At 50.0% G+C, this 14,187-nt stretch overlaps 1 protein-coding gene across 1 annotated transcript in view; it reads left to right on the top strand.

The window, feature by feature from the left end:
- Window positions 1-12,145, top strand: part of RP1L1 (RP1 like 1) — a 54,697-nt gene extending 42,552 nt beyond the window's left edge. Inside the window, exon 5 of the mRNA XM_055579689.1 lies at window positions 11,946-12,145. Coding sequence (XP_055435664.1) covers window positions 11,946-12,145 — 200 coding nt within the window. The remainder of the gene's footprint in view (window positions 1-11,945) is intronic.
- The last annotated feature ends 2,042 nt before the right edge of the window (window positions 12,146-14,187 follow it).

The following is a 14,187-nucleotide window of genomic DNA, read 5'->3' on the forward strand; positions in this document are numbered from 1 at the left end:
ATGGACAGAGGAGCCTCGTGGGCTACAATCCATGGTGTCGCAAAGAGTCAGACACTACTAAGTGACTTGAACTCACTCATCTTGGTCAGAGACTCCTAGTGAAACACATTGCCTTGTAAGCTTGGATTAGATATAATGGTATTTAGGATTGTCCAGACCTTGTAACTACTAGTTGACATGGGGCATCCACTGTGCACCTCTTCTGTGACCTGAGGTCCTCAGTCATTTCCCAAGAGATGTTTCAACCTCTTTGCTTCATAATCTGCTATCTCCTCAAGTGACAGAGACAACCACCCCAGCTCTTATTGACCCAGCACGTCACTAAAATGGCATGTTCGTCTCTGGTCAAGAGAAGAAAACGAAAAGGTCATGGGACTTGGAGATGGATGACCAAGCTCATGTCCCAGGGGCAGCATTAGTGAATGGGTACCTGGTGGTGTCCCTCCTCTGGGCCGGTTCTGTGCCCTCCCTTTGCTTCCACACCCTCACTCCGAGTCCCCACCAGATCCCACCTGTTCCTTTATTCCTAGCAGGGTTTACAGAGCCCTGCCCTGTCCTCCATGTCCTCCTGGGTTAAATGTTTAGACCTGGTTGGCGGTGGGGGAGGGGGGCACTCATAGCTCAAGGCACCCAGTTGTTAATGAAGAAACCAGTTGAAGCCCCTACAGGTCAGGAGAGCACCTAGCCCTCACCACTACACTCCCACTTTCATCTAATCTCCCATCCTATCTCAGCTCATCACACCCCTCTACCCTCGGCTCTGAAATCGCTGCTGGTTGTGGCTCTTGCAAACACTAGTAACCCTTTCTCCTGAGGTGGTGGTGGTCCATGGTCCTAATGATGCCCCCTGACTCAGCGAGTATCTCCTCCTCAAGCCCCTCGCCAGTCCAGCTCTGGCTTCCCATCCTTTCTGCCTGCATGTTGCATCCAAACACCGATGTCTCCTCATTCCCAGCCTGCTGGTCTTTTTCCTTCCTCTCCCCAGAGAACCTCACGCACTTTTGCTGTTTCTGCTCCTTCTTTGGTCCAAGGACTCCCAGTGAAAACCCATGATCCCTTACTGCACCCCTGAAGCATATCCAGAAGATACTTTTACGGGTTAATACATGGTCACCTGCCTCCGCTTTCTAGCTGAAGAAATGGGTTCAGAGGGGAGTCACTCAAGGACATGTGGTGAATCCTGAAGCCATGGTCCGAACCCAAACCTCACACTCATAGGCCCGGTCCCTTCTTCCATGCAGCCAGGGCCTGAGTCAAGGCCTGACAGACTGCTTATACGCACCCCTTGGGCTGGGCTTCAACCTCCGGCTCCTCCCTTTGGATCGCCAATTCCAGGGACCACCTGGGGGAGGCTGGGCTCCACTGAGCCACACCTCTGGCGACCTTGCCTGCCCTTGGCTTGGGGGCTGACCTTCCGAATTCACACCTTGTCCTAGCCAGCATCTCCCTACTCCGGGGCCCACCCTCCTTGGCCCGTTCCTGATAAACAAAGGTGAATTTATGGTTTTCCACCTGTGGGCAGCCTGGGGAAAGCATTGAATATTTTTGTGAGTCCCAACAACTGGTGTTGCGGCATGCAGGGGCCAGCAGGCTAAACGCCCGGCAGCTCTGGGCCAGTCTCCTACCAGGATGAGTGGTCCCACCCCAGATGCCACGGGTATTATGACTGCTGCACTCTATGGCCGGCGAGACTGAGGTTCGGCACAGCGGATTCCCCAGAGCACAGGGCCAGGGCACACACGAGCATCTCTCTCCTGAGTCCTGACTCTCCCGTCATATCTGAGAAGGAATGAGATGGCTCCCAGCCCTCCTGGCTGAGCTGGGAGCGCCTGCCTCAAGGCGAAGGGATGAACTGGGTGACTTCTCAAAGCTTCATCATCGTAGCAGTTCTGGGAAAAGACAATCCTAGGGTCAGATGCCCTCTGGTGCAATGAATGGAAGGTGGGAAGGATGAAAGTTGAAAGTGACTCATTTTCTTGGAAAGGGCTGAATTCCACATCCCATTTTGTTCTGTCCTAGCTTGGCAAGCTCTTCCTTGCCCTGGAAAGGCAGGCCCCAACAGGACAGACGGCTCCAGAAAATGTTGGGGACCTGGGGATAAACGGAATGCTTTGCAGATCCTCTGTTCCCCATCAAGGAGCCATGGTCTCTCTTCCTTTATTTGGTCTCAGCCTTCTAAGCCCACCTGACCGTCTCAAATGCCTATCAGAATCAAACCCACAAAAGTTCTGAATTTAAGGGATGAGGGTGAGGAGAAAAAACATCTACAGAGTAAACTATTCCCTTTTGTGTCTGGAGCTCTTCCCCCCTTCTACAAAGCTGTTCTTACAGACAGAGATTATGACTTGTGCTATGGATTCATTGCAGTCACATGTCCCAACAGCAGAAGCTCCTTGTGATAGGGTTTCCCCGTGTTACCCAGGCCTGTGCTTCAGGGCACACTACATACCAGGACCATTGACATTTGTTAGTTCTTCTATCCAACCTATGATGAGCAGCTCTGCTGGGCCAGGCCACGTGGCAGCTGCTGAGGAAGCAGAGATCAAAGACGGCCCCTGTGAGCCCCACTCCTTGGACCTACTGTGGCCCCTCCCTGGAGCTCAGCAGTCAGTGGGGCTGCCCTCCTGATGGACAAGTGAAAACACAGAGCTGTATTCCTGTTCCGTGTGCTCAGGGGTGGCAGTGACAGCCAAAACCCAGACAGTGGCTAAGGAAACTGGGAGATGCATGGAAGTGGATCTGGTATCAACCATAGCAGCAGAAAGACCGGTTTGCCTGAGTTGTTTTGACTGGGGCAGTGGTGGTCTGGGTGTTCTCCAGGAAGAAAGGACAGGAGCCAGGATGGGGTACATTCGTCATGAGCTGAGACTGGGGGTCAGGGGCTGTAGAGTAGGGGTGACAGCAATTAGGAGAAGCCTTCAGGAGTCATGTGGTGTGTTGGGAGGTGTCTTTGGGCAGGAGGGAAGTAGAGAGTCAGAGAAATGATGCCTGGTTGAGAAGGAGTCTCTGTTGACCTCCAGGCCAATGACCCGAGAGACACCTGTTCTGGAAGGAGGAAGAGTTTTATTAGAATGGAGGTGGGTGGGAGTGAAAATCTTAGGACCTCCCCAGGAACTTCCAATTAAATAGGCTGGAGCTTTGGCCAGTACAAGGGCAAGGCATCCTCCCTGCCCTGTCTGCTCAAGCAGGACCAGAGCTCTGGTTGGCCGGGCTCAAAGCTGCACTCAGCCAGTAGGGCCCCAAAGCACAGGAAGGAGCGACAGAGGATCTAAGAGAGGTAAGGGCTGCTGTCAGACTGGGGAGTCGCTGAATGGGACTGAATGAGAGAAGCGGGAACCAGCAGGACCTTGAGGTTGCATGGGGGAGGGGTCCCAGAGAGGCGTGCTCTTCTCTAGTCTGGTGTTTCTGCCTGGAGACAGTCCTGGTGGCCTTCCTGGCTGCACTTGGTTTCTAGGCCTGGCTCTGTCCCTAACTTCTAGTCCAGTGCTCCGACCTGGGGCATTGGAGGGTCATTCTTGGAGGTCCTTGGAGGGTCCAGACTCCCCTCCCAGTGGAGCCACAGCAGACGGGCCAGAGGAGAAAGGCTGACTTCCCACCTTACCCAGAGATGCTTGGTTTCTGGGGCGGATGATGGTGAACTGTGGGAAGAACACTGCTGGTCTCCATCTCTCTGTGTCCCAGGAGCCAGAGGCTTTTGGACCAGGAAGACCGTATACCCAACTCCATCTTCGTTCTGCCATTTTTATCTCTGTGTTGTTCAAGAGATACAAGTGCAGAGCTTCAGAGGTGCCCACCCTGGCCCAAGGTCACACAGTGGGTCAGTACAGAGTCAGGCCAGGAAGCTGAGTTCCCTGGATTCTCAGGCATGAGTTGATTCCACAAAAGAAAAGCCTCAGAGCCCAGGCGGCGCTGCCTCCTCTGCCTGGGTGGGTGGAGAGCAGGCAGGTAGAGCAGCATCGCAGCCTAATTAGAAACTGTAGAGGCGCGGGGACACGGGGGGCCCTGCTCGCACATTAGTGCCCCCTCCATAGATCATAGGCATGCCAAGGACATAATAAATAATCTGCCCAAAGGTTTTAAAGGTAAAAATCAGCAAACCATTAATAATGTCCCCGCCACCATATATCACGCTGAAATCTTCCCATTATTCTGCTCCCTGAGCCAATTCGCATTTTCTGGGCTGTTGTATTTTTTTTTTCCACCCCTTCCCTTTCCCGTGTGTTCTGAAGCCCCTTCCCCACAACCTGTGGCCCAGAGGGAGGGGGGTGTGGAACCTTCTCGGATTTAACATCTGGGATCTATTCAGGCGTGCAGCATAGAACCCATGTCTCTGCCTACGTTTGTTCTTTTAACAGATGGGGTGGAGCTTGCCTACCTCCCTGTGCCCTCAGCCCAGCTTTAAGTAGGAATAACTCTCTGCCCTCTTCTCTGAAAGGCCAAGGAGGCTTAATTATTGGGTTGGCCCAAAAGTTCGTACGGGTTTTTCCGTTTCATCTTACTGAAGAACGTGAGTGAGCTTTTGGGCCAACCCAATAATTACTGTAACAGAGTTACTTTGTTTTATTTTATTTTTTCCTGTGTCTATTCCCTAAGCATTTACTTTCTTTCCGTTTTTGATCGGGGTATAGTTGCTTTACAATGTTGTGTTAGTTTCTGTTGCACAGCAAAGTGAATCAGCCATATGTATACATGCGTGCGTGCTGAGTCACTCCAGTCACGTTCGACTCTTTGTGACCCCATGGACTGTACGCCAGGCTCCTCTGTCCATGGGATTCTCCAGGCAAGAACACTGGAGTGTGTTGTCATGTTCTGCTCCAAAACATATACATATATCGCCTCATTTTTGAATTTCCTTCCCATTTAGGTCACCACAGAGCACTGAGTAGAGTTGCCTGTGCTATCCAGTAGGTTCCCTATTTTATACACAGCAGTGTATCCATGTCACCCCCATAACAGAGTCACTTTGAATAAGAAAAGGGCTGATGGGTGCACTTTCCAGCCCTTGGTGTTCTCTGCAGAGAACTCGGGTCCGGCTTGAATATTTGGGTGAGTTGGATGTGTTTTTCACTTTGGAGGTAACCTGTGTTGTCAGGAGCTGGAATGAGGAAAATTAGGAAGAGAAAAGCTAGGCCAGAGGCCTGCCAGGCTGTGGTGTGGGGGTGGTATGGAGCTGTGTGACCACATGGTGAAGGATCCAGGAATGCGTCCAGCATTGGACTGTCACCCCCATTTGGCTTCAACTTCCTCAACTGAGTTAGAAAAGACAGCCCTTTGCTGGGGCGGAGGGCCACCCTGCATGAGTCCTCTGAAGGGCGAGTGGGTTGAGTGACTCCCCAGCTGCCTCAGAGAACCGGTTTCTTAGACGCGGACACCGAAAGCAGAGGAAGAGCTCTGTGCCGACTGCTAGCTGTCTCCTGGGACGGTCCCCCTGTGGGACCACCTTGGGGGGAGGGGCCTCCCATCCCGGCTCTCTGGCGGTGAGCTGAGTGGGGTGGCTTAGACCAGCCCCTCCCCTCCTCCAGGCCCATGTCCTCATCTGCAACACCCCTAGAGTCCCTTCCAGCTCTGAGGCTGGGCTGAGCACCCTCCTTGAACTTCCCATCGGAGAGCCAGGGCCGCGTACTTAAGAGTCATTCTGCAAAACGTCTTGAGTAGTCCTGGGTCCTGAGTCCTGGGTCCATTCTGTGAGCCACCAGCCTCGGCCATTTTTGACTTTGATCGAGACATACTCATCTCAGGTTGGGGGTTCCGTTCCCATCCCCCTCAGTCCCACAGAATAGACTGTGGGGCTCCACCACACCACCCTTCACACACAAGGGGCCCATTTTACGAAGCACAGCCTGGTTTCCTAAGGCCTTCAGAATGACCCAGTGAAGAAGCAATATAAGGTCTGCTGTACCCATTTGATGGATGGAAAAACTGATACAGACAGATGGATGAACAGGGTTGAGAAATCCTCCAGTAAAAGGCCTCTCATGGAGAGATGCTCAGAGTGTAATGGACAGAAGCCAGGTTCTGAGAGCCGAGGGGACAGATGGCTGTAAGGTGAAGCTGGCCCCTCGCCATGGATGAAGTGTCTTTCCCTGGAATATCTTGGGGTTTGGTGTAAGCCATGCACACTGTGTGACTGTAAGTGGGCATCACATTTTACAGGAAAGACTCAAATTCCCTAGGCCTGGAGTGACATTCCAAGTTGACTCTACAAGGGGGGACTCAAAACCAGGCACCCAATGCCTAAAAGGAGCTGGGGACCCCTGACCAGCAGACCTGTGCTGGCTTCCTCAGGCCCTGGCAGGTCCTCCTGCAAGACCAGCATCCTCCTGTGACTGGTGGGACTTCCAGGACGGACCTCATCCTCCCTGTGTCCCAGGTGAGCGCTCCATCTAGTGCAGAGTCCCCAGGAGCAATCAGTAGATCCTGAAGGGTCCACTGGTAGATCCCTATGTCATGCCTTCCTTTATACCAACAGTTTGCCCATCTGCCACCCCGTGCTCACCAATCATGTGTTCTGGCCAAGTTACCAATGTCTCTGAGCCTCAGTTTACCCATCTATCAAAATGGGTCCAATGCCCACATATTTAAGTGGCTATGAGAATTAATCGGTATGATAACTGTGGATGTGCCATACTGAGTATTTAATGCATCGATTATTCTTGGGACAGGTTGGAAATGAGTTGTCTGGGGGGGTGGTGCAGAGGCTCCTGGAGTTCAGCCATAGGAGAGAAAGCATATTCCCACTGGAAGGGAGTAAACTGGGGAGGGTTTTACAAAAGAGAGTGCATTTCCTTGTTTTATGTCCCTGGATACATTCCAGTGTCTCCTAGTTTATAGTCTCTGGGAACTTGAATAGGATTTGTACCCTACTGTTGTGTGAAAATTTTATAAATCTCAGTTATGTTGACTTGGTTCATGGTGCTTTTCAGGTTTACCATATCCTTTTACTTTTCTGTATATTCATTCCATTGATTTTTTAATATTGAAATTCCAACAAAAATCTTAATTTATCTACCTTAAGAAATAATTGTAATTTATAGTGGAACTATACACAACTTCGCTTCTGTATTTTCCAAGTCTCCTATACATATCTTATCATACTTTTATCATTTAAAAAATAAAAAAAGGAGGAAAAGAGAGAAAGGAATTTTAGGGCTTTATTCCACTAATAAATGTGAATTATTTCTAGATCTGTATAACAAGTTCGTGGAAGTCACACTTACCCTAGAACTTCTATCATCTACACTTTTAAATGCACGAAAGTTATTACATAAATTATCTATTATTGTAACTGAATAAAACACAAATGGAGTTACTGATTAAAAAAAAAGAGAGAGTGCATTTGATCAACACTTTGACGGAAGAGAGGGGCTTTTGATGGAGGCACTGGGATCTGGGCTGGGGCGATTCCAGGGGGAGGAAACAGAATGGTCTAAAACCCAGAGGTGTAGGAGGCAGGCAAGATCCAGCATGGCCAGACCCGGCACATGGGGGAGGGAGGGCTTTTGGTTTGGATGCCCGGCTCCAAAAGTCCTGGTCGTCACCTTGGCTCAGCGCCGCTGCCGAGGGGGCAGCTCTGCTGATGGAATGCACTTTCCCAAGCAGCTGTCCTGAGAGACCCTGCCCCCTACCCCAATCCCTGTCACCGTGACAGACCCCCAGCCCACTCTTCTCAGACCTTGATGGATGGTCCCCATGCTGGATTTCATCTCCGTCTTCTCTAGCAGCTGTGACACGAGTAATTGGTGTCACCTCTGTGGATTGCATGCCAAGTGCTGACAAAACAGTCCCTAACAGGGAGCTCCGGGGCGCTGGGCTTGATTGTGTGGACGAGGAAACCACAGGGGACTGAACCAGTTGACCCAGGGAGAGGCAGTCGGTCCAGCTAGACCGGTGAGGGTCAGTGCCAAGGTATCCTGTCCCCTGACCTGGAGGATGTGCCGGAATCCTGCTAAACTGGGGCAGGACAGTGTTCGAGAGCCGCTGATTCACCCCCAAGGCTGCACTGGGGGCTGGACACACACCTTGCTGATCATTGCAGTCCATGCTGCTCCAGGGCAGGGCAGAGGGTACAGGGACTCTCAAGGAGCAGTCCTGCCTCCTGCCACAAAGATGCTGTGTTCCCCAGTGCAGGTGATGTGTCTAAGGTTAAATGAGTTTTATCAAGAAATACAGGTGTTGGCAAGGGGAGGTTTTGGGGAGGGTGGGCTCAGGAGGGTAAAGGTCAGGTCACCTGCTCGTGACCCAGCAGACCTTACGTCAGGCAAGGCCCAATTGGACCGAGGTGGGGCCTTTCTAGCCTCCTGGGCAGAGAGCAGGGAGGGGAGGGGCCTCCCAAATGTCTCATCTTTTACAAGAGGATGGAGGCCCCACCCGGGCACACGGCTTAGCCTTAGCAGAGAGGTGGCAGGCCGTGAACCAGGAACTCACAGAGAGGCCCTGGGGGTGTGGCCTGGGAGGAACACCTACACCCGCTACCCTGTCCCTGGCCAGAGCTCAACGGAGACAGACAGATAAACCGGCTGATGGAGGGCTGCCTGGGGGAGGGGCCAAACGTCCACCTCTCTCCATCCTTAGGCACCTGAGCTTTAGAATTCTTCCTTAAAATTCAGCTGACTTGCATTTCTTTAATAATTAACGAGGGCTTCCCAAGTGGCGCTAGTGGTAAAGAACCTGCCTGCCAGTGCAGGAGACATGGGTTCTCTCCCTGGGTTGGGAACATCTCCTGGAGGAGATGGCAACCCACTCCAGTAGTCTTGCCTGGAAAATCCCATGGACAGAGGAGCCTGGCGGGCTACAGTCCAAAGGGCTGCAAAGAGTTGGACACAACTGAAGCAATTCAGCATGCACACACTCAATATTTAGTGATGTTGAGCATCTTTTCATGTTTGTTGGCCATCTGTATTTCTTCTTTGGAGAAATGTCTATTTAGGTCTTCTGTCTATTTTTTGATTGGGCTGTTTATTTTTTTGATATTGAGCTGCAGGAGTTGTTTGTATATTTTGGAGATTAATCCCTTGTCAGTTTCATTTGCAAATATTTTGTCCCATTCTAAGGGTTGTCTTTTAGTCTTGTTTATGGTTTCCATAACTGTGCAAAAGCTTTCAAGTTTAATTAGGTCCAATTTGTTTATTTTTGTTTTTATTTTCATTACTCTAGGAGGTGGGTCAAAGAAGATCTTGCTATGATTCATGTCAAAGAGTGTTCTGCCTATGTTTTCCTCTAAGAGTTTTATAGTGTCTGGCCTTACATTTAGGCCTTTAATCCATTTTGAGTTTATTTTTGTGTGTGGTGTTAGGGAGTGTTCTAATTTCATTCTTTTACATGTAGCTGTCCAGTTTCCCAGTATCACTTATTGAGGAGCTTGTTTTCTCCGTTGTGTATTCTTGCCTTTTTGATCAGAGGTGTATGGGTTTACCTTCTGGCTTTCTATCCTGTTCTGCTGCTGCTGCTAAGTCGCTTCAGTCGTGTCTGACTCTGTGCGACCCCATGGACTGCAGCCCACCAGGCTCCCCCGTCCCTGGGATTCTCCAGGCAAGAACACTGGAGTGGGTTGCCATTATCCTGTTCTATTGGTTTATATTTCTATTTTTGTGCCAGTCGATACTGTCTTGACTACTGTAGTTTTGTAGGATAGCCTGAAGTTAGGGAGCCTGATTCCTCGTTTTTCTTTTTCAAGATTGCTTTGGTTATTGGGGGTCTTTTGTGTTTCCATACAAATCGTAAAAAATTGTGTTCTAGTTCTGTGAAAAATGTCATTGGTAATTTGATTGGGATTGCATTGACAAGTAGCTTGTTTTGAGTAGATAAGGTATCACTTCGCACCCCATCAGAATAGCCATTATCAAAAAATCTACAAACAGTAAATGCTGGAGAGGCTATGAGAAAACAGAACTCTCCTGCACTGTTGGGTCAATGTAAATTGACACAGCCACTATTGAGAATAGTATAGTGGTTCCTTAAGAATTTAAAAATAGAACTACCATATGCCTCAGCAATCCCACTCCTGGGGACATACCCTGAGAAAAGCATAATTCAAAAAGATACATGCAGCCTAATTCTCATTGTAGCACTGTTTACAATAGCCAGGACATGGAAGTAACCTAAATGTCCTTCAGCGGAGAAATGGATAAAGAAGATGTGGTACGTACATACAATGGAATATACTCAGCCATAAAAAGGAAAAAAACTTACTGTTTTCAAAGATATGGATGGACCTAGAGACTGTCATAGAGAGTAAAGTAAGCCAGAAAGAGAAAAATGCATATTGTATAATATCGCTTATAAGTGAAATCTAGAAAAATGATACAGATGAACTTATTTGCAAAGCAGAAATAAAGACCCAGCCATAGAGAGCAAACATATGGATACTAAGGCAGGAACTGAGGGTGGGATGAGTTGGGAAATTGGGGTTGACTAATATACACTACTGAGACTATGTGTAAGATAGATAGCTACCGAGAGCCTGCTGTATAGCATAGGGAACTCCACTCAGTGCTCTGTGGTGACCTGAATGGAAAGGAAATCCAAAAAAGAGGGGGTGTATGTATACGTATAGCTGATTTACTTTGTGGTACAGCTGAAACTAACACAACATCGTAAAGCAACTACAATAAACTTCAATAAAAATGAATTTTAAAATATTCAGCTTAAGCCACCCACAGTAGGGGGCTTGGGCCTGTTTCAGAGCCCTCCTCACAGAGTCTTTCATGAGCGGCCCCTGCCTGACCCTCGACAAGCTCTGAGATGCAGGATCCCGGAGCCTGGACGTTTCCAGCACCTTGCTCTGAGTTCTCTCCCTGAGGACTTTGGATGAGGCTTGGTCTCTGGTGTTAGTATCAGAAATAACACGTTGGCATTTTTGTTTGTTGTTATTTTGGCTCCTCCCAAACAGCCTGTGACGGGGATGCTTCTCGTTCCTGGAGACTGCGCCACTCGCCCGCAGGGGCCTCATGGCAGGCTCCGTTGCATCCTCACCCTTTCTCCTGGCTCCACGGAACCTCTCTTCCTTTGTTTCCCTCCACTTCGTTCTTTACTTTGTTTTATCCTCTTCTTTTGTCTGCATCTTACTGGTTGCTGTACATCTTTTTCATACTAGGCTGAACTAAGCAACGAATAAATAGACACAGACTCAGTAGCCACGGTCTGGATTTAGAAAAGAGATAAATACCCTCAAGGCACCTCATTTAGCCCCTGGACCACCTTTGTACCATCTCCAGTTCTGGCCCGGGGAGATTTGATCACACAGTCTATACACTTTGCTCCACTTCTACCACGTGCCACGAGCCATGAATGAAGTGAGTGACACCTGGGATGTCCCAGAGGCCACTCCTGGCCCAGAGGCAGCTCCTCTCAGGATGACTTGGTCAGCAGCTGCAGGCACTCAGCCCCCAACAAGACAACTCGGCCTCATTCTGGACAAACCCCAAGGTCTTCATCTGCTGCCCCGCTGGCTGGTCTCCCTGCACAACTGGAGTCCTGCATGTGCACCCTTCACTCTGCACAGGTAGGGGTGTTGAAGAGCCCTCCTGCGGGGCCGGAGAGTAGACAAGGGAGTTAGAGGTCGTGGGCCTCCGGGTGGCAGAGCTGAGATCATCCCAGGAGCCACTCTGTCCTCACTCCAGCTGTGAGATGCTTACTCTTCTGCCCCGGGGGAGACTAGAAGGTCCCTTCTTGGGGTAATGGGCTTGGAGTAATTCCCTGTCTTCCCTGGCCCCACCCACAGAGAAAGGGGTTCTCTCAGGGGTGGGAGCAAGGCTGAGGCTGCCCCCCAGCTCCTTCCCAGGGCCCTGGGTTACCCTGCTCTCCATCCCACCACGCAGTAGTCCCCAGGCTGGCCCTTGGGACCTGCAGCTCCTTCCTCCATCCCGCTTGGCCTGGGAGAGTCCCTGAGGCCCACTCATTGTCCTGCTCCTGCCACTTTTCCTCTGCCTCATTGTTCCTGTTATCAGCATCCTACACGCCGCAGCGGCTGCACAGGAAGGCATGGCTGCTGCTGAGGCCGCGGCTGAAGCCCATGGACAGGACCCAGGTGTCCCGGTGGCGGGTCTGCCTGCCCAGTTGGGTCCCCCAGGCTTGCCCCAGAGCCTGCAATGGGATACATGGCAGACGACTGGGCTCCTTGGGGGAGATCTTGGTTCTCCGTGCTTAGGGGGAAGGACAGGAGACTCTGAGCCTGCCCCCACCCCCCACTTCCAGCTGTCATATCTGGAGTCTCAGGCAGCCCTGCCAAGTCGCTCCATCAAGGCCTATGCCCTGCACAGTCAGAATCTCGCGTCTGTTTCCTTCTGTTTAGGTGCAGGCCTGCCTGGTTTATTGACAGGACCAAATAAGGCTGAGGAAATGAAAGTGTGTGAAGTGAGCAGTTCAGATTAGAGCAGGCCTAATAAGGCAGATCCTAGCCAGAGTGTTTTGGGGGAAGAAGGGGTTAGAGGGAGGGAGAAGGAATCTTGCTTTTGGTCTGCACTGTGTTAGAATATTTTAGGCTTCTCAGGAGAGCTGGGGTGGTATGCATGTGTGCTAAGTCTCACCTCAGTCATATCTGGCTCTTGGTGACCCCATGGACTGTAGCCCGCCAGGCTCCTCTGTCTATGGAATTCTCCAGGCAAGAATATTGGAGTGGGTTGCCATTCATTTCTCCACTATATCTTCCCAACCCAAGTCTCCTGCATTGCGGGCAGATTCTTTACTGTCTGAGCCACCTGGGAAGCCCCGGGTGGTATAGATTTAGCAAATAAAGAGAAAAGACACCCAATTCAACTTGAATTTTAGATCAAGAAGGATTTGTAACATGTAAGTATGTCCCCTGCAATATTTGGGATAGATTATTAATTATAGATTACTCTTTGTTTATCTGAAATTCAAATCGAATTGAGTGTCCTGGATTGTATCAGGCACCCCTACAGAAGACCTTTTGTGGGGTTCAGAATGCTGCAGGGAGGTCGTTGGGATGTTCAGACAGGACTGGGAACGGGGTAGGGGGCGGGGACAGGGGAGGGCAGAGGGACCTTCAGATCTTTCTCATCCTGGAATCCTCTGGGAGAACTGCAGCCTGGAGGTGGCTCTCCAGGGCACAGGGAGGCCCCAAGTCTGAGGCCCCCAGAGCAGCCCAGGCGGGATATTTAGACCCTGGGCTCTTTGCAGCCTCCTCTGGTGGATCCACCTCCTCCAATAGAGTGGGTACAAATAGAGAATTCTGCAGATTCGTCCAGATAATCCAGGTGGACCAAAGAAAAGAACCCAGACAGGTAGCTCAGCCAACTTCAGTCCCACCAGCGGGGACACCTTGCCCTCTGCTGGCAAGTGCTGGTATGACTGGTGTCTCTTTCAGGGACAGTCCCTGAAAGAATTACCAGACATATTCAGTTTATTTTCCACTCTTCTTCATCTGCTCTGGGACAGCTGGAATTGTGGCTTTTCTGTGAAGAAAGATTCACCGTCGTGAATCTTGGTTGTTGAGAAAACTCCATTTTTTAACGCTAGCCAAGCAGGATCTTGGAGAAAAGGAGACAAAACATTCACTAATTTTGCCCTCTGGAAGGAGTGGACTCCAAAATTTCAAGAAACGGAAAGCGGTGACTGTTTCTCAGTCTGTGAGATACTGTGCCTCAGAGTCACTAATGGTGGTGGGAGCAACAGGAAGGATTGACCATCATCTTGTTCTCCGTTCCAGGAACGCAATTCTCTGGGTGGTTCACTCTCTGCTGTCCCCTTCTATTGACATGGGTAATTATATGCTTCCCTGGAGCCCCTGTTTCAGCTCAAGACACCTTCAAGTAACCAAAGATCACAGGACAGAACTCTCTACACTCTGTTCCACAAACCAGTAACACAGCTCCTGCAGGTAACAGCCAAAGAGGATCGGGAGAGGCATCTATCAACTCCAGCCAATGAAAAGTTTTACTTAATGCACTGAACACAGGAAACAAAAGGTACTTTTTCATCTTTAAGATATTTATAATCCAAATGGAAAAGTGACATAGTTGTAAGTATGAGCTAATAACAGTGGCAAGGACTTATGACTTAGGAGCAGGGCAGACCCAGCTTTTGTGGGCATCTCAACAAACCAGGGGCTTATTAAAAATAGCCTGCATGATTGCAAATGCATAACAAGTTTCATAAGTGAATATTTATTTGGAATGAGTAAATGAATGATAACTATTTGCATACTTTGTAAGACTATGTTTCAGAGCC

This window comes from Bubalus kerabau, chromosome 4 (assembly GCF_029407905.1).
Source record: "Bubalus kerabau isolate K-KA32 ecotype Philippines breed swamp buffalo chromosome 4, PCC_UOA_SB_1v2, whole genome shotgun sequence".
Taxonomy (NCBI): Eukaryota; Metazoa; Chordata; class Mammalia; order Artiodactyla; family Bovidae; genus Bubalus; species Bubalus kerabau.